The 26,973-nt window shown below is 47.1% G+C and overlaps 1 protein-coding gene across 1 annotated transcript; it reads right to left on the bottom strand.

Annotated features, from left to right (window-relative positions):
• Nucleotides 1-385: 385 nt before the first annotated feature.
• On the bottom strand, nt 386-23,837 carry FAM234B (family with sequence similarity 234 member B). Its single transcript, XM_009902539.2, has 12 exons — nt 23,779-23,837; nt 16,465-16,857; nt 15,436-15,534; nt 12,494-12,682; nt 10,785-10,915; nt 9,580-9,727; nt 9,115-9,256; nt 7,972-8,115; nt 4,494-4,575; nt 4,114-4,269; nt 3,031-3,148; nt 386-651 (listed from the first exon to the last, which is right to left on the bottom strand). The coding sequence occupies exons 1-12, from the start codon at nt 23,813-23,815 to the stop codon at nt 401-403; spliced, it is 1,890 nt and encodes a 629-aa protein (XP_009900841.2). The 5' UTR covers nt 23,816-23,837; the 3' UTR covers nt 386-400.
• Between the last annotated feature and the right edge of the window lie 3,136 nt (nt 23,838-26,973).

The raw sequence follows: 26,973 nt of genomic DNA, 5'->3' as shown, positions 1-26,973 counted from the left end.
CTGGAAAAGGAAAGGCAAACAAAAACTGAAGCCAAAACCTACTATCATCCAGTAGAGGAGAGTGGTATATTCATAGGTCAGGAATTGAATCTGGGCACCACTATGTGGAGAACCCATGTCTGCCCATGTCAAAACAAGTGATCTCTGTCCCATCTCTCTGCTCTGCCTCTGATTCTCTCAGTCCCTTATGATTATCTTCCCTGGTTCTTTCTAGAATCCCCCTCCCCGTTCAACTGCCATTGTTCAGCGGGGCCTCACAACCTATCCAGCTTATGCCCAAAGGGGGTAGCCAGCCATCTTGCAAAGCTTCTCTGCATCCCACTAGCCTCTTTACATCCCAAAGACCACCTAACCACGTGTGTAGGGAGGAGATCAGGTGTTTTCAAAGGTCAGGATTTCACTAGGGATTCCTGCACAACCTCACCTTCTGAGGGAAGTCGACAAATTTCAGCCGGGCAAGGAATCTCCTCACTTCTCCACGGCTTATTCTGGGAGTGGTGGTGTCCTTCAGCCACACCATCCGACCTTGAGTCATCATGGCCCACTTCAGGCCCAGCTTGCTGACTGAGAGGAACCCTGGCTGCTTTTCAGAGGTTGCAGTCGTGGTCACCGTGATGTGAAACGCATCCTTCTGGAGATCGTTAATTCCAACTGCTCCACCGGGAAAGGCCAAGAAAAGATTGGTGAGGAGTAAGTGATTAGAGTTCTCCCAAAGGAAATCTTACAGTCAAGACATCCACTGGGCTGAGGGCATGTTCAGTTCTGACCTTCCAACTGCCATTACTTGAGTTAATCAGAGAAAATGGTTTGGAGTTAAAAATTCTTCCATGGAAATAAATTTAAACTTGGATCAGAAACGGAAAGGGTTTGGTTCCAGGTGATGGCTTTGTGTGGAGTGTGGCCAGTAGGTCAAGAGAGGTGATTCTTCCCCTTTATTCTGCTCTTGTGAGACCCCCACCTCGAATACTGTGTCCAGTTCTGGTGTCCCCATCATGAGAAGGACACCAAGCTGTTGGAGCGAGTCCAGAGGAGGGCCACAAAGATGACCCAAAGGGTGAAACCTCTCTGCTGTGAGGATAGGTTGAGGGAGCTGGGGTTGTTCAGCATGGAGAAGACTCCAGGGGAGCCTTAGAGCTACTTTCCAATACCTGAAGGGATCTCACAGGAAGGATGGAGAGGGACTTTTCACAGAATCACAGAATCACCACGGTTGGAAGAGACCTCAAAGATCATCAAGTCCAACCTTGTCATAACGGTGTCTAGTGATTGGACCAGAGGGAATGGTTTTAAGCTGAGGGAGAGTAGGTTTAGACTGGATCTTAGGAAGAAGTACTGCAGTATGAGGGTGGTGAGACACTGGAACAGGCTGCCCAAGGAAGCTGTGGATGTGACCTCTCTCACTGGGGGCATTCAAGGCCAGGCTGGGTGAGGCCTTGAGCAGCCAAGCCTCATGTCCCTGCCCATAGTGGGGAGGTTGGAGTAGATGCCTATAAGGTCCTTTTCAACCTAAGCCATTCTATATTCTGTGACACAGGAGATGCACAGATTTCAATACTGCAGTTCACTTTCAGGGAGCTTTCCTTCCACATCTGTTAGCAGCTATGGTTTTACTTCTACAGAAGGGGAAATTGGCAAAGCAGGAGCAAGCCAGCTCATCCCAGTCACTGCAGAATGACCTCTACAGACCTCAGGATCCCCAGCCTCTAATCTCAAAAATCTATTCTATTTGTTCTTGACAGAGATAGGTTTTGATACAAATCCAATTAGATGTATCTCTGTGTAGCAGCTTTCCTATGCTTCCTGGCCTACTGGACTCAGTGCTGGATGCACAGATCTTTTATCCCACATCCTGCCATGCTCAAACAGCCTGGCTGTTGGTGGAGCTGCCTCAGGAAGAGCAAAGAAATGCAACAGGGACTGTACAATCATGTGCAGATGTTAAATACAGGCCTATTTTTTTCCTGAAAGCATCTTTAAATTCCTCTCTTCAAAAAGAAATAGGAAGAAGTAGCACAATTGCCATCTCAGAGAGCAGGAGAAGATGGCCAGCAAAGGCAGGAGTGTATCTGAAGTGACAAGGAAAATTTTCATGGTGGCTCTTCATGCTCCACCTTCAATCATAAATAGCTCCACGAAAAGCCCATGGTATAAAACATCCATGACATCAAACTTAGTTAAACATATGCAAGAGATGTGGTGGGTCTTATATTTGCAAAGTAGGGGTTGGACAAGACCTTCCTTCAGGAGGAAGATGAATCTCACTCCCTACTGCTGGTGTATGAGTGGAGGACCTCAGGTGGTGCTAGCTTAAAAGTAGCAGCTGAAGGAACTGGGACTGTTTTAGTCTGGAGAAGAGGAGGCTCTGAGGGGAGGCCTCATTGCTCTCTACAACTACCTGAAGGGAGGTTGTATCCAGGTAGGGGTTGTTCTCTTCTCCCTAGCATCAGGTAGAATGAGACAGAACAAGAGGAAATTGGTAGATTCAGATTGGATGTTAGGAAGAAGTTCTTCCCCATGCGGGTGGTGAGACACTGGCACAGGTTGCCCAGGGAGGTGGTGGAAACCTCATCCCTGGAGGTTTTTAAGGCCACTCTGGATGTGGCTCTGAGCAACCTGATCTAGAGTGAGGGGTTCCTGCCTATGGCAGGGGGGTTGGAACTAGATGATCCTTGAGGTCCCTTCCAACCCTAACAATTCTATGCTTCTAAATGGCCTGAAATTGTGCCAGAGGAGGTTTAGGTTGGAAAAATGAAAAATCTCTTTCCTGGAAGAGTGGTCAGGCACTGGAACAGGCTGCCTAGGGAGGTGGTGGAGTCACCATCCCTGGAGGTATTCAAGAAACCTGTGGACATGGCACTTTGGGACATGATTTAATGGCCATGGCAGTGTTAGGTCAATGGTCAGACTTGATGATCTTAGAGGTCTTTCCCAACCAAAACAATTCTGATTCTACATCCCACTGCTTCTCAGAGCTACCTCTCCCTCCATATTGCTTTTAGCCTAGGTAGTTTCTCCTCCATTTGTACTCACCTGCTGAAGCAATGACTTTGTCTGTTGCATTGGTGAGGTCCAAAAGGACTGTAGGAAAAACAGGATGGAGCAGATAGAGGTGGTGCAGCCGTGGGTGGTCAGGTCTGGGAGCATGCTGCTGCTGGAATGAAGGACAGAGAAAAACGTTACAGCTGGCTAGCAAAGAGGAGCCTAGCTTTGGCAGAGAACTAAAGAAGTTCTCTGACACTGCACTGTCTTGACGTGGACCAGAGGGTCAAAAACTCAGTGGTTTTACAGAGATGAAATCCTGCAAAGTTTTTCTTCTAAAGCAGAATTTGCTCCACAACTTCCATTTGCTAAGGTTGAGATCAGGGTTTGTCAAAGACAACTTGATGGACAAAGCTAGGGTCTGGAGGTGTGTCTGTGCAGAGAAGATGCACTCTAGAGCTGGGAGCAAATCTGCAGATAAAAATACCTCAGTGTTGCAGGGCTGAAAAAAACAAACAAATGTACACACAGTTTTGGTTTTGTGGACATGGACTTTCAGTCAATAAAGCTTTCTTTGCAAATTCTTATGGTGAAGAATTTCACACAATACCTCTTGTGCTCAGGCTCAGAAGAGTCAGAATGCCAAAGCAAGAGGGAAAAAAAAATCCCTGACTGCCTTCCTAGATGGCAAGTTGAGAGTTCAGTTGCATTAGGAATAAAAGAATAGAATAGAATTAACCAGGTTGGAAAAGACTTTTGAGATCATCAAGCCCAACCTATCACCCAACACCATCTAATCAACTGAACCATGGCACCGAGCACCCCATCCAGTCTCTTCCTAAACACCTCCAGTGATGGTGACTCCAACACCTCCCTGGGCAGCACATTCCAATGGTCAATCACTTTTTCTATTAAGAACTTCTTCCTAACACCCAGCCTAAACCTCCCCTGCTGCAGCTTGAGACTGTGTCCTCTTGTTCTGGTGCTGGTTGCCTGGGAGAAGACAGCAACCCCCACCTGGCTAAAACCTCCCTTCAGGTAGCTGTAGACAGCAACAAGGTCTCCTCTGAGCCTCCTCCTCTCCAAGCAGAGACTGCACGTGCTCCACAGAGCGAAGGAAGGATGCTTGCTTACCAAAGGTTGTAGCACAGGCTGTGCTTCATCTGCCCAGAAGAGAAAAACAGATTTCTTGTCCAAAGTCATGACTGACAGCGCATCGAGTTGCTGCTTCCGCCACGGGAACTCCTGGGTCCAAACAGGGAGGCCAGATCTGCCATCTACCACCACCACCTCAAGGCAGAGGAGAGATCTAGCATTAGTGGGTGTCCAGGTGTGGGTGAACAGAGAGATTCCTTGCAGTGGCTGTGCTATTCCCTTTCATGCCTGTGGCCACACAGTGATGAAGGTCAGCCACAGAAATGGGTACAGCAAGGAGCAGGGAATGATTGTCCCTTCCTACCCAGCTTCCCTCACTCCTGTGCTGTCATTGCCTACCTTGCTTTCACTTCTTTTACCTTTTTGTTTCCATCTCCAGTCTGTGCCTGAAGCATGAAGTCCAGAGTTTGGTCAGCACCAAAGTAACCTGGTACAGGCTGGCTGCAAATTTGGAAAGAGAAACACTCAGCCCCATAGCAGAAACCCAAGAACTTCAGATGGAGGCCCCACAGTTGCTTTCATCCTCTATTCTACCCCTTAAAAAGGCAGGAGTTGCCTGTCAGGAACCATTTGGTGGGGGATCAGAAAAGTGAAAAATGATCAGGCAGCTCATGGTGCTTGTTAGACATTCTTTAGAGCTGCCTCTGTGGGGGGCACCCCTTGCTGGGCTCTGCAGACATTTGTTTATAACCCCGTGACATGGTTTTGTATTACTCTTCCCTGAGCATGAGAACCAGAACAGTTTTGCTAAGGTCATAAAAAATTGCCCAGCCCTTTCAAAAGGCATTGCCAGATTTGACCTCCTGCTTGAAAATGTATTTCCCAGCCTGCCTTAGCTGTGAGGGATGGCTCTTAATACACTCACCACTAATGTCAGTCCATGATTCTTTGGTTTCTCACTGCTGGCAGTTTCACAAGCCTTTCTATAACCTTCAGCCCTTTCAATGAAGTCCTCTCTCATCCTCTCCCTTCTGGATGACATAACAGCCTTACTTGAACACCCCTCGTTGGAACTGTTTTCTAACCATCTTGCTTGCCTTTGGCTTTCTGAGTTTCATTGCTGTCTTCCACAAACTCACCACAGCTAGACACAAGGGTCTAAACAATGCCTCAAAGTTCAGGGAATCCAAGACCTTATGGCAAGGCCAGGACCATCAGAAGGTATCTTCCCTCCTCTGTTTATGACAGATGGGTTCATTTCACCCAATTAACCAACTATCGGGAGGCTGCCTTTGACTCGATCTACCAGCCTTGAGGCTTGCTGTGGAAGCACAAAGATGGGATGGATCCATCCCTTCTCATGACAGTCACTTTCAATGGTGAATCTCACTCAAAGTAACATGCTTGCATTTTCCTTTTCTTGAATATGAATGGCTTTTGCTCCAAGGCACTTGTTCTTGCTATGGCAAGATTAAAATGCCTGATAGTTCCTATTACTTACTTCTGCTTATGAACTCACCTCTCAGGCTTCTCTTCAATCATATAAACCCACTGACTGAAACCTTTCATGCTAAAGCATTTTCTCCCCAGCCCCTTTCTCCACTTTTTCACAGCTTCCCTTTTAAACTGTGCAGAGCAGAATGGCTCCTGAACAGCACTGCCACAGTACAGCAGTGGCTTGACCATTTATATTTACCACATCAAACAATGTCATTTGCTTTACAGACACCTTTGGCAACCAAACCCAATGCTTTCAAGGCAGTATTGTGGGACTGCAGCTTGAAAGCTCCCCTGCAGCAAAAGAAAGTGGTAGGTAGTTCTGTCCTGTGGGCACAAACTGAAAACCTCTCCTTAGGTGCCTCTTCTCATGGCCCTTATGGGTTTGTCAGCAGCAAAGCACACAAACTGAATGCAGACCACACATAAGTATTTTAGATGCTACCAATCAAGTGAAAAATCCCCTGGGTGCTTTCTTAAATGAACCAGAAGGTTAGTAATTATTCCTGCCCAACAGTAATCCCCAAAGCAACCTGCTATTAATCCTCTCTCATCTGAAACATCCCATTTGCAACACAATTTTCAAATGCTTACCCAATTTCATGGTCTCTGAACTTCACCCTTGTTTTATGACTACTGATTCTCCTTTATGGTTTTCCAGGGATCTTGTCAAAAGCTATATGAAAATGCAGCACATCTGCAGTGGCCAGGTTGTTTGTCTTGGAGACTGCTCCCAAAGGGCTGGACTCTGGCTGGCTGGAGTGGTGTGACTGGGGCAGGTTTCTCAGGAAAAGGGGAGCTCTCAGTTGGCTTTGCAAGCTTTATCTGATGAGGAACTAGGTTGATTCTGTGGTGACACCCCTGAGCTGAATTTGTTGCCTAGTCTGTGTTGCTTCAGCAGAACTTCTTTAAGGCCTAAAAAAATCCAAACCCTCTTAAATAAATATTTCTGTACAATATATTCAGTCTACCTGATTTTATCTCTCTTAACCCCAGGAAAACAGGCAGTAAAGGACTTGAATACAGTGGCCTTGAAAAACAATTGCTCTCATTATTTTCCCATGTCTATCTGGCACCCCCTGCACATGTGCTGTACTCTGTCCCTTGGGAGGTCACAAAACCAGAAAAAACAGGGCTGGAGTGCAGCAATATGGAATATTAGCTGCCCAGGGAGGTTGGAGGATGGAGTTTCCCTGCTTGGAGATATTTCCAAGCTGCCAGCACACAGCCAGCTTGCTGAGCAACTTGCTCTAGCTGAGCCTGCTTGGGTAGATAAGATTGGACTAGGCAATGTAGGTGCTTCCAACCTCAACTGCATTGTGTTTCTGTGAATGGAACAAGTAAAGCAGTTTTCAACCCTTCTTGATCTGAACCCATAGGCATTTTCCAATTCATTAGTGGGTCCATTTAGAAATCTCTTGTGTATCTGATTTTCCAGCATCCATGAACTGGCTTTGCTGAGGCAGTACATGCTTACCCTTTAAACTAGACCCCAGACACATGCAGAAATCTCCAGACTGGGGGGCCCCAAAACACCTTTAGTCCATCTCCTTTCCCCATAGCATGATCAAGCAGCCATAAGCCACTCCTAAACCACTGGTTATGTTGTTCACCTGTCCTCAAGAAGAAGAACACTACCTGAACATCATTTTTTTTCCTCTTAATTAAGTTCCAATGCCTTCTTCTTATAAATGCTCTTGACAGTCAGGTTAACACCAAGCTGGGAGGTGCTTTCTTTTCTCTAGACAGCCAAGCAAGTAATTTGTTTCCCACATAATTTCCCTCAACTGTGCCCAACTGTGCTTTGCAAATATTTAATACTGGGTAAGCTGAAATTGCTGGTTATTATCAACCCAGGAGATCTGGCAAATTACTTAATTGCCATGTGTGAAATTAGAGGCCAAGCAGGATTATTTTAAGGTTTACATTTAGGCTGGATGGTGTGCTGACTGTCATCAGGGTGCTCATTTTCAGTTTTCAAGGAACATTAAGATCTGTGGGCCACACTCAAGACACCTTCTCTAAATACTTAACATCACCAATGCAATTTCTCCTCTCCACTGAGCTGGCAAGTGGCAGCCCTGAGCAGCAGATGGGCTGAACCACAGACTAGCAATCCTCTGAATTCCAATGCCACAACACTCCCTTGCCATCAATGATGGGTACCTGAGACAGGCCCTTTACCTGTGATCACTCACAAGCATACAGCTCAGGTTTCCAGCCTTCTGTTCTTTGCTCCCCCTGCCCTCCTCACTCGCTCAGCCGTGCATCTGCCCACATCCAGTTCTTCTATTTCTCTCCAGACTTGGGGAATTCTCAACTGCTTTCTAATGAGCACATGTGCTAGGCAGGAAATGGTACAGGAAAAAACAGGACAGAAAAATGTTCCAAATAGGTAACCTGCTGATGTTCTGCAGTTCCAGGGTCCAGCGGGGCTCCAGATCCTCTCCCCGCAGGAGGATCAAGCTCTGTTTGGTTGTGATGAGCAGGTTGCTGCAGTTTGTGTCAGGTGTCTTCATCATCTGCAGGAAGTCAACACCCCCACTGGAACAAATGGAAAGCAGAGAAGAGATTCCAAGGCTTTCATTTGCACATCTCAGCACCTGCTGCCTGTCCACATGGCAACTCATCCCACCTAAGATTTGAACTGTTGCTGGAGAACCCTATTTTTAACCCAGAAAGAGATCCTCTGGGCATTCTTCAGTGAAGTGGGCTAAAGTCAGGTGTGGGGTCTTCTGAACATCTAGATTTACTATAAAAAAAACATGAAGTTTGTGAGTTCACATTTATTCCTTCCCTTTTTTCCTACCCTGGCTGACCTTGACAACAATTTAGCAGTAAAGAAGGAGCCAAGAAATCTAGGCCTGCCATGTTTTAAACAGACTGAGCTTCCCAAAGAGACTCCATTAGCTAGGAATAACTGTTTCCCCCCCACTTCTGGTATGAATAGGGGGTGGAAGTGAAGAACAAGGAGCAGGAGAAGCAAAAACTCCCTTTTATCATACTCTCCACTCCATTTGCTACAACAACCACAGGACAGGGAGGAAACAGTGGGTTCCCCAGAGTACTGTTATCAACTGGACAATGAAAAGGAGGAGTGCATTGAAGTAGGAGGGACCATCTCTAGATGTCCTATGGGCTGTCTAAATGAAAAGGAGGAGTGTATTGAAGTAGGGAGGAACCATCTCTAGATGTCCTGTGGGTTGTCTAAATGAAAAGAAGGAGTGTATTGAAATAGGAGGGACCATCTCTAGATGTCCTATGGGCTGTCTAAATGAAAAGGAGGAGTGTATTGAAGTAGGGAGAACCATCTCTAGATGTCCTGTGGGTTGTCTAAATGAAAAGGAGGAGTATATTGAAGTAGGAGGAACCATCTCCTTGGCAATACTGTGATACTGTGTGATCTCTAGATGTCCTACGGGTTGTCTAAATGAAAAGGAGGAGTGTATTGAAGTAGGGAGGGACCATCTCTAGATGTCCTGAGGGTTGTCTACCCTTCCCTTCCTCTCCCAGCAGAAGCAAGGTGAGAAGTCCATCTCCTACCTGTAAATGTCAATGAGCTCTGACAGGTTGACAGATCTGCGCTTTTCCCACTCCGGCTCTTCCTGCTCCAGCACCGCAGGAAAGCGGTCTCGGTTTCTGGCTTGGGTAAAGATATCCCTCAGGGCAATTGCTTGAACATTACCTGCCAGGAAGATTAAAGATGAAGAGACCTGCCTGCAAAAGTTAATTCCTTTTTAGCACTGAGGGTCCCTGAGACCGCTGCAGTTGTGGTCAAAGGCACAGAAACGCCCAGAGCTGATGTGCCTTTGGGATACTCTAAGCTATTCAAGGCTGGCAGGCTATTATTCCACACCATGGCACTGAGACTTGCTCCCATGCCCTCTAGTCCCAGCTTTTACAGCAGAAGGCATAGCAGAACCATCCCAAGAACACTCTAGGCTGTTTTAGGGGAACTGAATGTTTTCTTGGTCAGGTCAAGTGCTGAAGAGGCAAGGTGCATCTCACCAAACCCAAACAGGATGTAGATGGCTCCTCGGCTGGTGATGTGGACTTGTGGGCCAATCACTTTCCCTTCCCCGTTGATTTTGTACTTCACAGGCCCACCCAAAGCAGTCCCAGTCTTTCCTGACACCAAGATGAAAAATGCATCAGGCTGCAAAGAGAGAGGTGCAGAGATTTTTAGCAGTCCTTTCATGCACTTGTGAAAGCACTTCACAGAATCTTCTCTGGTCCCCACAGCATGAGGCTCCATTGCTCTTTACCCCCACAGCAAGGTCTAACTAGTGGTCTCTTTCTCTTTGCTCAGTCTGGCTTCCCAGGTGTCTTTCACGCTTTCCTCTTGACTGCAAATGCATTCAACATGAAAAGGACTTCAAAAACCTGAACTCCCCTAACAACATCAATGCTAAAATTGTGGGGAGGGACAAGCATAGAGGAAATATCTCTAGACACAGAGGAAATGTTTTTTTGCTCTGGAGATGAGAAGACTGAGAGGGGATTTAATAAATGTTTATAAATATCTGAGGGCTGTGGGTCAAGAGGGGACAGGCTCTGCTCAGCTGCACTCTGGGATAGGATGAGGGGTAATGGATATAAACTACAGCACAGGAGGTTCCACCTCAACATGAAGAGGAACTTCTTCACTGTGAGGGTCACAGAGCACTGGAACAGGCTCCCCAGATGGCTCCACCTTTGGAAACTTTCAAGCCCCATATGGATGTGTTCCTGTGCCAACTGTGCTGGATTCTATGGTCCTGCTCTGGCAGGGAATTTGGGCTGGATAATCTTCAGAGGTCCCTTCCAACCCCTAACACCCTGTGGTCCTGTGAAATCTGTGTCAGAATTACCCATAAGTACTTCTTTCCTTTGCATAAGCTGAATGCTCCTCTCTCCAGAGATCTATCTCCACCTGGCTTAGCATCCACTTCAAAACAAGGCTTCCTTGAACAGAAACACAAAATCCTCAAGCCTCATCCAGGGGTAAATAGTGACCCTTCTGTTCATTGCTAGATGACAAGAAATGCAGGTAGTGTCATTATTGCCTGATCTCACTGCTCTGACCAGCTGAAAGAAAAAGATTTCAGGGAAATCTAAGGGAATGAAAAGTAGGGCCTCTTGCAGCTCCTGTTAAAGCCTTTCCACATGAGACTCCCAGCTCTTCCTCTAGGTGTTAATGGTCCTTCCAAATCCTGAGCAGTAATATGCTGTACCTGCGTCTCCATGAGAGCCAGAACAACAATATCCCTAGTCCCATCTCCATCCACATCTGGAAGAGTTGCAGCTGGTGCAGCCAACATCCCATTTGTAAGGTGGATGTAGTTCAGCGTCCAGATGATCTTGCCTGTGAGAAGAGCAATAAGAAAGAGACCTGTAGAACTTGGGGAACTGGCAGGCATCCTCAGAAGAGTTCCACAAAACCTTCTTGAAGGAGGGAGCAAAAGAGGTTGTTTACCCCATTCTCTGAGAAAAGATGAGCCTATAAACTGGGATGAGTTGCAGTAGGAAGTAAAGTTCTTGCCCTGGCATTGCCTTTTGATTCACACCTCAAGTCCTCCCATGCTTCCAGCTTAGCATCACTCTAGAAAGACCTGAACCCAAAACAATTCCTGAAAGAGCAGAGAATATTTGAGGTTTGCTCTTGGAAGGAGAACCAAAAAGAGAGTGCTGCTTTGCAGGACAGCAGTCGTTTTCATCAGCCAGGAGTAAAGCCTGTAGACAGATGCCAGAAAAGGGAACAGATGGGCAGTTCTGATATTCAAAGTGCAAATCTGTGTCTCAGTTAAATTCCCATCAGTAAACAGTCACTCCAGCACTGCATGCTCAATCCACCTCAAGGGGAAAGCATGCTAGCAGACGTGATGTCAAATGGTTCAGCAGTCCAGCGTGGCCCCAGCTGGAAACTCAGCAAAACCCAATTTGCAAATTGGCAAATAAACAGCCCAAAACCAAAAAGGCAAAATGAAATGCAATGCTTTTACTTTGTCTTGATTCTTTTGCCAACACTTCTGCTTTTTCATTCAGAGTTGAAAAAAAGAAGCTTTTCTGGTGCTGGTGCTGGGTAGGGTAGGGTAGGGTAGGGTAGGGTAGGGTAGGGTAGGGTAGGGTAGGGTAGGGTAGGGTAGGGTAGGGTAGGGTAGGGTAGGGTAGGGTTTTCCTCTGCAAGACAAAGGACACCAAAGGCCAGACCTGCAAACACTTGCACACATTAATAACACTGCTGGTGAAGGAGACAGCCTCTGGTTCTGACTGTGCAAGCACTGTGTAAATAATCTGGTCCCTAGAAGCATGTGAGAGGTAAATGACACTGCTCATTGACTGGATCTTTCACTTAAAGCCAAGGTTTCTTGCATGTCTCCATTCCCTTGCTCTGATTCCAAATTCACTCCTATGCCTACCTATAAATATTGCTGCCAGGGAACTGATGGGGTAGAACAAGCAGCAATCAGAGACTGGAGAGGCACATGACCAAGTGATTACAAATACAATATTCCTTCATCTCTGGAAAATTCTTCCATGGACATAATTTCTCTGGAAGGTTTTCTGGATGTAGCACATGTCCTTATACAACTTCTCCAAGAACACTGATGAGCTTTTCAGTGCTGTTAAGTAGGTGCTGAGTTGTACTAACAGCTCAGCATTGCTAAGAAAATATCTTGCATATCCTTTATGCCATGGGGAGGAAGATGAACACTCTGAAATGTTCTGAAGTGGCAGGATGAAGATGCTGCCACGGAGCAGCTATGGTTTGGATTGCCTCATCCTATGTAACAAGAAATTCATTGTGCTTTGACTCCTTCCTGTGTCTCACTGGATTACAGCAACCATGAAGTGCCAGCACTGAATCATTCATGCTTATTAGTCCATTAGAGAAAACAAATAAGCAGAGGCATATTTCTGATCTGCTGCTGCTTGACTCTACCTGTGGAGGCACTGAGAAGGCTGAGGAATTTTGATGTCCCTGTAACAAGGCAGACAGGCTCTGCAGCTGCCCCCAGCGACAGCCCTTTGCACTGCACACTCCGAGTCTTCTCTGGAAGCTGGATCGACCACAAGGTGCTGCCATTCATACCAGACAGGGCCACCACAGTTACAGAGGGCCTGGAGACACCTGGGAAAGGCAGGAAAGAGAGAGTGAAATCCTTTATTATCAAAAGCTATGTCCATGCTGCCTTTGGCCTTACAGCTAGAGTTACAGCTTTAGCTTCTAGAGCTGAGTAGCTTAAGCCAGTCACATCCACACTGCCTGAAAGCAGAGGTGAAAAATCCACCCCATAACTGAGTCTCTTTGTCTGAAGAGCCTAGCAGTGATCTCTAGGCATGTTGGGCTGTCAGCCAACACCACGGATAATCATGGAAGTTGGACCTGTGCTCACAGCAAGAAATGTCTCAGCTAGGCACAGAGGAACCATGGCCCTGGAGACAATCTGCTCATTTGTGCTGGCTTCCTGGTGTGAAATGCGATGCTGTCAAACCCCTCTCCCACAAAGCAACAGCTAGCACCAAGGGGGAGCCTTAAGTGACTCCCAAGGCAGATGCCACCCCATGTGAATGTCCTGGTGATGTAAATCTGGAGCATCAGCAGGTGATTGGCAACCTGTGAGCTTTCTTCCTCACTTTTCCAACAGTTTTATTACCGTGAAAACCAGACTGAATGCAACCAACCAGTGTAACTCAGGGATCTTTTCCTAATTCACCCATCAGCACAAAATAATTGGGGGGGGAGGAAGTGCTCCATGCCACTTCCATTGACTGTTGGCTCTGATTCCAAATGTGAGCAACTTTTAGCTCAGCCTGTCCTCAAACATAGCTGTGGCTCCTGTGATGTCCACTTGGCATGTTCATATCACCATTTAAGATGAACTCACATGCATTTCAAAATAACAGCAGTCCCAGCTGAATCCTGTCTTACCAGGCAAACAAACAACACATGACCTGACTACACAAAGGGAATAACTAGGCCACTGGCTGGAAGCAAGTCTGAGCCTACTCTCCACATCAAACTCCCTCTCTTCTCAAGCTGAAAATCATCTGACTTATGCTAAGGCGTTGCCTCAACCCCTTCATTTAGGTTGGCAGGGACCAGTAACAAGCAGCTCCTGAATGCAGCTCACAGCTGATGAATGTGTAAGACGGAGAAACAGCTAAAACTGTCAAAGCTGACTCCACCAGGTAGCTATACCAAGCTTATCTCTGCTTGACACTGTGAATGCTCTGAGCACAAGCTACAGGAGGGCTGATGTCCAGGTATTTGGATTTAGGATTATGATGTGTTTAAACCTGATTTAGTTATCTGCCTTTTGTCTTGCAGCATTGCTATAGCCCAGGTTGCAGCTAGGTGTGCTTACTCAGAGCACACTGAGAACTGGACATATGTCTGTGATGGAAAATAAACACAATGCAAAGGCAAAACACACAATGCAAGGACAACCTCTACAAACTGAATGCAGCCTTTACACCACCAGAATCTCCTGCTCTCACTTTCTTTTGTTACTTACTCTACATGTAGTTTTCTCTTTGCTCCTAAGTTTCTACAGGACTTGCTGTGAAATACTGAGGGCCTTGCTAGGGCCATAGAGAAGCAGCATTTTCCCAATCCTCCAACTGTACTTTCATTACTCCACTCTTTCAAGAGCCAGGGCATTTTGGTCCCACAGGAGTTCTCTCTTCAGTCTGCAAGGTGTGCTTGCTCCCTGAATATATCTCTGAGATTTGAACAGATACACATAATCTCAAGTAGTGCCAGGCTGGGCAGATGCAGTACAGCAGGCAGCCAGGAACCCTGCAGGACTTCAGAAGCCCAGTGCAAGAGGATATCACAGGACTTGGCAGCCCCTGTGTAACAGCAGCCAGTATCAGCAGGCTGCTGCTATGCTACCTGATGGTGTGAGGGTTGATAAAGCAAGAAGAGCCAGGAACAGAAAGCAGGAAGCTATCTGCTAAACAGCCAGGCACAGTAGCTTCCCCATCATCACCCAGCCTTTGATCTGTGAATTAACAATGATTTGGAGCCCATCAAGTATATGGAGTGACCTGGAGAAAAATGCAGCAAGGTGAGGGTGTTTTCTACAGCACCAACCTATAGCTGCTCCAATAAAATCCATAATGCTCCTTGCTGGCAAGCAACTGGCTAGCTCAGGAAAACTAGAGCACTCCAACAGTCAGCTCTGCCATCACTGTCCCTGTTGCAAACTATCCTTGGTAATGACCAGAACGCCAGATCACAGATCAGGAAAGAGTCAAGACTCTACCAGTGAATCTCATTTGTGGCCTTTACCAAGCTGCTTCCCTTCTCTGTGCTTCCACTTGTGTGTCTGTAAAATGCAGGCAGTTAGACTGAGCTCTCTTTTTGTGAAGATAACAAGGGTGGATAAAATCCCACTTTATTTTCAACTGCTATTTGTAGAGCAGTGCTTTCTGACCACTTTATCTCTGCTCCCAAGTGTGCACAAATACATCACAAAGAGATGGATTTCCCCCAAGATAAGATAGGGGAAAACAGGCATGGAAGCAGAGACTTTCAATGGAAATTACAAGCAAGCATGATAAAGCACAAGCAAAGCACAGCAGCTGTTTTAAGGAACTCTGAAAAGAGCAAGGAGGTGGGTTTGCAGTGGCAGGGGCCCTTCCCATGCTTAAGACAAACATGGGGTGCTTGGTGCCATGGTTTAGTTGATTAGGTGAGTTGGATTGGTTGATAGGTTGGATGTGATGATCTTGAAGGTCTCTTCCAACCTGGTCTGGTCTGGTCTGGTCTGGTCTATTCTATTCTATTCTATTCTATTCTATTCTATTCTATTCTATACACAGGTCCATACACAGACATGTAGAGAAAGAAGAATGGAAAGGAGCTGTGGTGCTTACCCTTGACGCTGGCATTCATCAAGGCAGTGAAGACAATGAGGATGTCAGGGATCCCATCACCATTCACATCAGACAGCTCCAGTGGGGACAGCACACCACCTGCAACAGTCACAGAGGATCACTGCAATGCTGTCAAAAAGGCCACCCAGCCCATTTCCCACCTTGGGAGAAAAGGGCTGGCCTAGAAACATGGATGGCTAAGCCTCACAGAGTTTGCTAGGGAACCACCAATACCAGGCAGCTCACACCACAGCAAGATATTTCATTGCATGGAAAGGCAGGAATGCAGCATCTGGGTCACAGAAAGGGAAGGGGAAAATGGAAAGCCTAACAGATAAAGATTTCTGCTTCCCATTTCACTTTCTAAGGTGATATGGGAGCCACATCTTATGAAAGGCTTAGATTTGGAAGCCAGAGGCAGAAAGCAAGGAGGGAGAGACATATCTAGACCTGGCAGAAATTATTTCCCAAATCACTGTTATTTTACTGCAAAAGTCAGAATGGGAGACACTTCAGCAATGTTACCAGTGGCCTGTGCAGGATGACAAAAGATCACAAATTTTGCTTTATGAATTCAAGTGGGACAAGAAGACAGAAGAAATAAGGTTAGTAGTGCCAGTAAGGAGATACAAAGACTTCTATCCCCCTCCTCCCAAACACACTCACACACTTCAGCATGGAGGTTCTGGTAAAACTCAGGATGCTGAGAGGGAGGGCTGGGCCATCTCCAAGGGGAACAGAGCATATCATCCAGACAAGCAGGCAGGATGGGAGTAGAGTCAAAATTGGTTTTGGTATTGACAGAAACAAGATTTTGTGGCATTGTTGTCTACTTATGCCAGATTTCACAGGCCTCAGCTTGAAGAGTGAGCAGGGGACAGCCACCTGTCTATTACCTCGGAGCATCTGCAGTGGTGAGGAAGGGCCTCTGCTCTGACCTGGCTCTCCCAGATAGGTCTCTCCCGCCGATGCCCAGCCTGGGAGCTGCCACCTCCCCCACGCCAGATGCTGTTCCTGGGGCTTTCTCACCTGGTCCCTGCCCTAGGTTGCGGTTCCAGGTGTTATGCAAGTCTCTAGGGGGACAGGGAATCAGAAAGGCGCACACCAGCACAAGAATCATGGAGATCACCACCGTCAGCAAAAAAATGGCAGTGCGCAGGAACGGCATGAGGGAGGGAGCAGCCTTCTGCTCCAAGCTCCCGGTCGCCTCCGCAGGGTAACCCTCAGGAGCGCTCTCAGACGTGTGCTGCTTTGTCATCCCGACCTCCACATCAGAGTCAGGGTCCTGCACCTCCTCGGGGGGACTCTTCCCGTTCTTGACACCCCCATTCTTCTGGATGTTGAGTACCAGGTCATCTTCACTTTCATCGCTATCAGCCTGAGTGAGGGGGTCGTATTCCCCAAGGTCTGGGCTCTTCTTTCCTGAGGGAAGAGATGGAGAGAGACAGTGAAGCACGAGTTTCTCACTTTTGCAGGATCTCAATGGAGAAAAGGCTGCAGTGGAGGCCTCCCCACAGAAGGGATGACAGCACAGTCTGCATTTTGCACAGATCCATGTGTAAGTGAAGAAGAGTCAGTCTCTGTCAGAGTAGCAGCTGCAGGAGAAAAGATGCCAACACTTTTATTTCCTCAGGATATAGGGGTAGATATGTAATATCTACATACACACATAGGTATGACTGTATATACATATGGAATTCATGGAATTAGAATTAGTAATTCTAATTGGAATTATTAACTAGAGTGGGTATTATTAGTGCTAATATGTACCTGCTTGGTAGTGAGACACACTGACATCAAATCATGCTTAATGCTCTGAGTACCTAAACCAAACCACTCTCTTGACATCAGACTCTGAACTCCTTTAGTATCTGCCACCCTTTCACACCAACACAGCCCCCCTTCACTTTACTCTGTGTTCTCTGAGGGGACCTCCCTCTGAAACTCATTTTTAACCCTCCTTCTCCTGCCAGGTCCAAGCAGCACTGCTGCCTTCCAGCACGGCACATCAGCTGTCCTGCTTCATGAGGGACAGGAGGGACAGAGCACTACACAGCTTCTCTGCAGTGCTGGTGAAAATGATTACCAGCTGAAGGCAGCAGCCAAGTGATTTTGCCCTTTTGGGCCAGTAACATGCTGGTGTCTGAAGGGATCAGGGCTGCTCCTCTAACACACCACCTCTCTGCATGGTTCAGCAATGAGAGAGGGAGTGCTCCAGCCCCTGCAGTAGGAAACCACAGTGCCCCTGCTCTGCTCCTCCTTGCACCAGAGCCAACAGCTTGTGCTTGGCCTTACCAAGATAGCTAACTTAGTACTGGTGCCTCCAGGTGGTGGTGCAATAAAGTAGCTTAGCTTTAGGTGTCTTCCTCACAGATGCCTGGCACAGAGACAGCTTCTCCCCCAAGCCCAAGACAGCCGCAGGGAGTGTGACAAGGGCAAGTGCAGAGCCTGGTTGCACACACTGGCATAAGGCCAGGGCCATCTGTTTATGGGTGAAGGCAAGATCACACAGACTGACTGCCCTGAGCTACGAGTGGAAGATCACGTCTCAGGGAGCTGCCCTGTGCCACCAGGCTGGGCATGGAGCCATGGCCACTGCTCTGATGATTGCTGAGGCTCAGTCTGTTTCTCTCTCTCTCTCTCTCTTTCTCTCTCTCTCCTATTCCAAGGTAGGACTTTGCTATTCCAGATATGCTTCATTTCCCTTTGCCTAAAGCTGACCCAAGACAGGAGCTAACTTGTGCCCAGAGATGCCTGAAGTGATACATGCAAGGCATGAATAATAAGCAAAAATAAGCCAGCTGTAACCAATTTCAGACACTAAGATAATGGGAAGGCTTTACAGAGCAGAAATTTAAGGGCTTCCATGATTATTTTTCCTGCATAATATGTCTTACTTGTGAAGGCAAGACTCAGTTACAGATGTACTGTAGTACCTAGCTAGTGCAACACACCCATTTTGCATCATCTAGAATCTATTTAGCACCACATGCATCTCATTTCTTTCTCATTTCTCACCCCACAAAAGAATTTTCACTTCCCCTTTCTGTACCACATATAAATGGTATTCAGTAAACCCCACAAATCCCACATTAAGTGAAGCAGCCAGGACAACCCACCCACTCTGAACAGAGGGGGAAGATGTACAACAATGCATCAGATCCTTCCCTTTTGAATTAGGGGCTTCTACAAAAGACTCCAGTGAAAAAAAAAAGGTGCATATAAACACTGCCAAAAGCTGTTCCTTGTGGAGGCAGAGGACCCAGCTAAAAGATACTACATTCCCATGGGATAGTCCAGTATATCCCTGTGAGACACTGCAGATCACATAGATCATAAAGTCATTGAATGGTTTGCATTGGAAGGGACATTAAAGATGATCTCAGTCCAACCCCCTTGCAATGGGCAGGGACACCTTCCATTAGACCAAGTCAATCAAAGCCCAGTCCAACCTGGCCCTTGAACACCTCTAGGAAGGGGCCATCCACAACCTCCCTGGGCAACCTGCTCCAGCATCTCACCACCCTCACTGTCAAGAATTTCTTTCTAATACCCAGTCTAAATCTACCCTTTTTCAGCTTCAATCCATTCCTCCTCATCCTATCACTACAAGCCCTTGTAATAAAGTCACTCCCTAACACTCTGGTAGCCCCACTTCAGGTAGTGGAAGGCTGCTATAAGATTGTTGAAGATAGAATAGAATAGAAATAGAAATAGAAATAGAAATAGAAATAGAAATAGAAATAGAAATAGAAATAGAAATAAATAGAATAGAATAGAATAGAATAGAATAGAATAGAATAGAATAGAATAGAATAGAATAGAATAGACCAGGTTGGAAGAGACCTTTGAGATCATCGAGTACAACCTATCATCCAACACCATCTAATCAACTAAACCCCAAGCACCCCATCAAGTCTCTTCCTAAACACCTCCAGTGGTGGTGACTCCACCAGCTCCCTGGGCAGCACATTCCAATGGCCAATCTCTCTTTCTGTGAAGACCTTCTTCCAAAGATCTCCCCAGAGCCTTCTTTTCTCCAGTCTGAAGAGCCCCAACAGGCAGCCTGTCCCCATACAGGAGGTGCTCCAGCCTTCTGATCATCTTTGTGACCTTCTCTTGACCTGCTCCAACAGTCCAGTATCCTTCTTGAGCTGGAGGCATCAGAACTGGATGCAGTACTCTAGGTAGGGTCTCATGGGAACAGAGCAAAGGGGAAGAGTCACCTCACTTGGCCTGCTGGTCACAGTCCTTTTGATGCAGCCCAGGGCATTGTTGGCCTTCTGGGATGCAAGAGCACACTGCCATCTCATGTTGAGTTTTCCATCAAGCTGTCCTAAACATGTGTGCAAAGTGTGGGCTTTTCAGGAAGTCCTCATAACAATGTTGACTCCGTCCTGTGAGCAGCACAGAAGGGCCACTGACCTCGGTGGCACACAGCAATCTGCTCAGAGACTGCAGTGACAGCACAGAGTGAATTTCCCAGATGCCTATGCAGCAGGTTGTGCTGACAAGTTGCTGAAAGAGTACTCAGCATAAACAAGGAATTCCAGAGAGGATCTGCTGGCAGGGAATTTGCAGCTTCTTGCTACAGATCCAGATGTGCCAGTTCAAGTCAGGTCAGAGTGGTATGAAAAGCAAATGCTGCTGGCCCAAGAGTAAATGGGATTTAACTTGGGAAGTCAAAGTCAGGCAGTTAGGGTAAGCAGACTGCTCCTGGGTTTAGAAACTAGTGTGCTTTGAGCAAAACAACTCGACAACACTCTCATACTTCAGCTGTACTGTGATCTGTTTAACTGTTTTAATTAGAGACAGGCAAGCCAGAGGACTGAAACCTGCTGCTCATCCTTGCATTGATAGGAATGAGCTTTATCTGCAACAGTTTTGTTCTGGATCTCTAGGAGTCACATCCAAACTAGGGTTCACCCACCCCTTGAACTGACAAGAATGGAGATGCTGGCAAAGCTGACAGTGGTGTTAACCACAGAAGTGTAACAGGAACACCTTTCCTGCTGAGAAACACTGAGCAGAGGCTAGGAAACTGCTACCGCACAGTAATGACTTGGAGTTTTGGTGATCTACATAGGAAAGGATTTACTGTGTTGCAGGAGAGATGTAAAGCAGAGAGCTGCTCATTCTTATTTCACATCTAACTCTGACCTGGAACCAGAAACTGGCATTCCTTCTCCCTGCCTTTCCTTAAAAAGTTAGCTAGCACTCTCACCAGGCACAGCCACTCAGTATGGTCAGGCATAAAATTTAACCTTAGAGGACTCAAGTGCTCATCTCCCACTGTTTGTACAGAGTCCTAACAATAGCTCTGTGAATGTTTTGGGAAAGCATCTGAAGGGCTAGTGAGGACATGTTCAGCCCAGCCTTCTGAGGCTGTTCTGTGGTGCAGAAAATACATAACTCATGATTCACCTGGCTAGAGACAGAGCAGAAGGAACATGGCTCTTAACTGAGAGTTAGGCTGCTTGCTGTGGGAAGGAGAGATCCCACACCTGCTTTCCACTAATCACTCCCAAATGATTTTTTCAACAGAAAAGCATACATAAGAGAGACATAAATAGCAGTAAAGATTTTGTGAAAACAAGGGCAGCTTCACACCATTTCGAGAACTTATTGAGAAGTGCTGCTTTGATTTCTGGTCAACAAGGCTTAAACTGGGGGAAGATAGTTTATCCACCAAGAAAGAGCTAAAACTGCCTCTGTTGCAAGTGATCAGTGGTCAGAAATGGCAATACTCCTAACACAGTGTTCAGCTTTCCATCATGGCTATACCCAAGTTGGCCTTGTGGTCAAAGTCTCACCTTATCTCCCCTGAAACAATAATCACTGTGTAACCTTCCTGATAAATTAGTCCCTGTGCTAAAGCAAACAGTCTCCAGCCCTACCTTGAGCAGCTTTGTGGTTCTGCATATGTAACTTATGTAACTCATACTTTGTTGTCTATCTTTTGTATATGGTCTCTGAGTGTATATAAACTTTGCACCCACTTTACAGGGATTGAGTTCATATCAGCAGAGTCAATTTCCCTGCTGCTCTGTGTTCTTTCCTACAGGTAAACAAAACACTTCTGTTTTCACCTGCTCTAGTTCAATTCCATGTTTTTTATCCATGGCACCAGTGAGAAAAGAGAGGGTTCCAGTCAGTGGCCTGTGGTTACCACCACCTGTGGAACTGCTGCTCATGGTCTGTGGCTAAGTCACCAGTTAGCTCCCCAGAGATCTATTCTTTTTAACAGCCACTGGAAGAAAAAGCAAATACTGAAGAGGGAGGAAGATGTCCCACAAAGGGCAGCTGGACTCTAAAGTGCACTGTATGACTTTGAAAACCCTTGGTGCATTTGCCTAATAGTACTTTCTGCACAGGCAGCTCTTGCAACTATTGCAGTAGAAGAATGTGACCCCTCAGAGAAGAAAGGATGCATCATGTGATCATGATTTGGAACAGAGGCATCTGTGAGGTGATCTGTGTTGGAAGCAGGTCCCACTCATAATGAAATATTAATTTCTGGTGCTGATGGCTTGAAAGATATGCCTTGTAAGATTTTGTTTTCTTCTCTGTTTTTGACTTACTGGAAAGGCTTTTCTTTGCACTTGCTTTGGAGTGAAAAGTGCAGATTTTGGACTTCAGATGAGTACAATTTTCTGTGCATTATTCCAGTGATGACATCCTGGTTCCAGCATCCTTTGTACTCACTTCATGTCCTGGGATTTTTCTCTTTTTTTTTTTTTCCCTCCCCCTCCCAAGCTGGCAGTTGGCAGGCACCAGTCACTGGGTACTGTAGACATATCCCTAAGCCTGTGGGGAGATAAGTTGCCATGTATTGATGTAATTAATTGTATGAGATGCAGCAGGAAAAAAAAAATAGCTGTAATAACAGGCTTTCTGCCTTCTCATTGCTGTTGAAAGCTGCATTTTTCAAGAGTTAATTGCACAAACAAGGTATGACACAAGCAATTTACCTTAGGACTGATGTAACAACTGTTTTCTTAACTGTAGTTGCGAGGCCTGTGTGCTTTTCCAAATCAATACCTCCCAACAGCAGATATCAATAGACCATGCTAGGTCCAGAGGTCCCAGAAGGGGACAGTTACTGTACAATTCCTCAGGGGGAATACACACATACTTATACTCACCAGTTGCACCTTTCCTAAATGAGCTTCATGTAAAATGCATTCCTTCCCATTCAGGCAAACAGATGTGTATATATATATATATACACATATACACACACCAGGAAGAAACTGATTTGCAAACAAAAGTTCTTTGAATGAGATCTAACAGGCACTACACAAATCTGAAAAATAATGACTCCTGATACAGGTTCCTAAAAGCTGGTGGGAAGGGCCCTGGAGACATTACTATGATTTTATGGATCAGTGGAGGAGGGAAGGACATGATGTGCCCACTCAGTGCAGCTTCACAGACTGGGGCACTGCAGGACCACAGCTCAGCAGCACACAGCTGGGCCCTGTCTCTGTCCCATGGCTGTCCTGAATGCAAAATATGGTAAGAAGGGGCAACGAGGCACTTTCCCATTGGATTAATGCAGCCAGGTGCACTGGCACAGCTTCCAGTCTGCTCTCAAGGTCTGATTTCACAACGTATTTTCAATCCTTTCTAATCTCCCGGCTGAAGAGAATGGTTTGGTTGTTGGACCGCTGCTCACTGCCTTATCTTTGAAAGATCCTGTTCCCCAACACAATAGTCCCTTATGCTTGAATACCCTTTTATCTCGCTGAAGATCTCTGGCTCGACGAGCGGCGGTAGACAGATTTGAAACATTTACCTAGGTAGCGGCAATGGCACTCACCCAACTCCTGGCCTGGCTTTCGGGGGTAAAAGCCGGCTGAAATGGATCAGAGAGGGGTTAACGCTTTCTGGCGGTGGCGGCGGCTGTCCTGAGCCCTGCGCCCACTTCTGTGCGGCCTGCGGTACTCGGCGCATCCTCCTGCTCCAATCCTGACGCGGCCCCGTTCAGGGCTACGGCCAGGCCCAGGCAACTCACCCCCAAACAACAACGCTCCCGGAGCCCCCCATTCCCTGCAGCCCTCCCACCACCAAAAGGACTCGGGCAGAGGCCGCCGGCACCCCCGTACCGTCTCGGTCCCCAGGGCGGTCAGGCCTGTCCCCTCACCCCAACGCTGGGCCTCGCCCCACATCCTCACATCCCCACATCGCCATGGCAACGCACCCCACTGCCCCGGCCAGCGCCAACCGCACCTGCCCGCCCCGTACAGCAGACCCGAGCATGGCTGCCCCGCCTCGGCCTGGCCAGGCTCGGCGCCAGACGGCCCGGAATCCCCCTTACTCGCGCGGGTGCGGACCCCTTACCCGGCAGCTTCAGCGCCCGGGACAGCACCGTAGCCATGCTGGAGCGGCGCAGTGCGCATGCGCCCCGCCGCGCTCCCTCCGCGCCTCCCACGGCCTGCTGGGAATTGTAGTCCTGCGGGGCGGGAGCGGCGCCCGGCGCAGCAGGGGCCCCTAGCTGGGGCTGAGGAGAGGCGTGGCGAGGGGCAGCCCCTGAGGTCCCTGCCGTGGGGACCTGCGAGTGAGGGCCGCAGGGGCCTGAGGTTGCCTCCCATGGGGCCGTGCCAGGGAGGGTGGCACTGAGATTTAATCAAAGTATCATAGAATCACCTGGTTGTAAATGACCTTATGAGCATCAAGTCCAACCATAACCTAACGTCTCCCTGTACTGTTAGACTGTGTCCCTAAGTAACTAATCCACCTCTAGGGATGGTGACTGCAGCACCTTCCTGGGCAGCCTGTTCCAGGGCCCAATGACCCTTTCAGTGACAAAATTTTTCCTAACGTCCAATCCAAACCTCCCCTGGTGCAACTTGGGGCCATTTCCTCTTGTCCTGTGACCTGTGTCTGTGAGAAGAGGCTGAGCCCCACCTCACTGCAAACTCCTTTCAGGGAGGTGTAGGGCGCCATGAGGTCTCCCCTCAGCCTCCTCTTCTCCAACCCCAGCTCCCTCAGCCAGGGCTTGTGTTCGAGACCCCTCACCAGCCTCTTTGCCCTTTTCTGGACTTGCTCCATCACAAAAATGTCCTTCTTGTAGTGAGGGGACCAAAACCAAACACAGGACTTGAGGTGCAGCCTGACCAGTGCCAAGTGAAGGGGCAAGATCTCTTCCCTGCTTCTATTGGCCACACTATTCCTGATACAGTCCAGGATGCTGATGGCTGCCTTGGCCTCCTGAGCACACTGCTGGATCATATTCAGCTGGCTGTCGACCAGTACCCTCAGAACCCTCTGATTAGCAACTTTTCAGCCACTCTTCCTCATGCCTATAGCATTGTATGGGATTGTTGTGATCAAAGTATGGGAGCTGGCATTTGGCCTTCCAGAACATCATACAACTGCCCATTGATCCAGCCTGTCTCTGCAGAGCTTTCCTTGCCTCCAGCAGATTGACACTCCTGCCCACCTTGGTGTAGCCTGCAAATTTACTGAGAGTAACTTCACTTAGGAGGTGCCACTGTTTTGCAAAGGCAGCAGCAACTTGGTATTGCAACTGAAGTTCTTTGCTGGTTCAGTCCCTTTCTGTTGTGTTACAGGGGCAGAGACCTGAAGAGTGGTAGGGGCTGGTAGCAGCAAGCCATGACTAAGAACAGCACAGTTTTGTACAGCTTTGCTGGGCACTGACACAGGCAAAAATATGCTTGTTGTCCTAAATGGTTTACACAGAAAGTGCCAGTCACTCAGTGTAAATATATGCCTTGGTTCTTGGTATAAATATATACATTCTTTTTTGGGAAGTTTTTGGTTGGAAGAAATCTTATTTGTTGATTGTGGTTTATTTTGCAAGAGGCTTTTTTTGTTTTGCTCAAAGACTGCCAGGGTGTTTCCCAAAAACTGTCCTTGATCTTCACCACAGCCTTCTGAGGTAAGTGAACAGCAAACTTTTCCTTTCCCACAATAAGGAAGTTGAGCAAGGAGGGGTTTGTGGCTTCCCCAAAGCCACAAAGCTCCAGGTTCCTGATTCCCAGGCCCGTGAATGGGCCATCTAACAGCACCACTTCTTCGAGTCATGGTTTGGCTGGGAACACTTCAGAAGAGAAAGGCATACTGGCTAGATGAGAGTCTGATTGGCTAAAGAACACATCATGGACACAGTCTCAAGCTGCGCCAGGGGAAGTTTAGGCTCGAGGTGAAGAGAAAGTTCTTCTCTGAGAGAGTTGTTAGCCATTGGAATGGGCTGCCCAGGGAGGTGGTGGAGTCGCCATCCCTGGAGGTGTTCAAGAAGGGGTTGGATGTGGCACTTGGTGCCATGGTTTAGTCATGAGGTCTGTGGTGACAGGTTGGACTTGATGATCTTTGAGGTCTCTTCCAACCTTGGTGATTCTGTGATTCTGTGATATGTTTCCTCAGCATCTACTGCTACTTCTGCTTTTCCCTGTTTCAGGTGCTGTTCCTGTGAATAGTGTCCAGGTCTGTCCTGAAACTTTAAACGATAACCATGAAGAAGGAGCAGAAGAGAGACACCAAGTGGTCTGGCTGGTGATGAGAATTGGGTTTTTTTAATATATGAACAGGAAAGAGAGTAGCTCTTATCCAAAACCTCTTAGTACCAGAGGGGTTTTTTTCCATTGATGTCATCAGGCTTTAGATCAGGACCTTCCTGAGAACACAACACTTGCCACCACATCCCTGGTGGCAAACCCTGGAGAAGCCATCATAGTCATTCTTTTTCTTTTCCTTCCAGGTCTTTCTGAATACAGAGACTTTCTGTTCCATATGCCATTTCCCCTTCTCCACTTTCTGATTTAAGAGCAGTGATCACCCTGTATCTATGTAAATATTTACATGAGAGATCCCGGATCCTTTCCATGTCTCAGTTCGCAAAGCCTGTGATACACAGGGACAAAAGCTGTCCAGCAGAGTGACTCTTTCTAAGAAAATTCTTCTGGCACCCATCAGAGCTGGGAGTAAAGGTACAACAGAAAACAGCCAGAAGCAGGAAATGGAAAATCTGGCATCCTCATTTGTGATCTAACATCTGGCACACACATACACTGCATGAGCCCATAGCTAACAATGATTGCACATCTGCAGTACAGCAGAGCCCACTCTTAATTTCATGCGTCCCCACAAAAATGGCTCATTCCCCAAGCCCTGAGATCTCTGTGAGGCTAATGGAGAGTGATCTGTGATGAAAACTGATGCTTTTGAGGAACATATGACTGCACATAAAGTAGTCATATGTAGGGTGTAGTGATTTGCAAAGCATGAGAAATGAAGTTTTCCTTCTTTGCATTGTGAATGCAAGCTGATTTGCATATAAATTGGACCTGTCAGTTGTACCAATATCAATCAAAAGGCTATGAAAACAAAACTCAAGTTGCAAATACATCATTCATTTGTCTGAATGTTGCTGCTTGTTTTATTTATTTATTTTTTCAAAGCAGTTTGAGAAAGCCAGATGCTGAAAAATGAGATGCTTTAGGTTAAGCTTGGAAGCCTGAGAGCTTTGGGTGGGCAATGTGGTCCTTCAGAAAAGCATCAGGAGCCAAAAAAAAC

The sequence above is a fragment of the Dryobates pubescens genome, chromosome 15, assembly GCF_014839835.1.
Source record: "Dryobates pubescens isolate bDryPub1 chromosome 15, bDryPub1.pri, whole genome shotgun sequence".
Taxonomy (NCBI): Eukaryota; Metazoa; Chordata; class Aves; order Piciformes; family Picidae; genus Dryobates; species Dryobates pubescens.
This window is presented reverse-complemented; position numbering and strand designations above follow the sequence as displayed.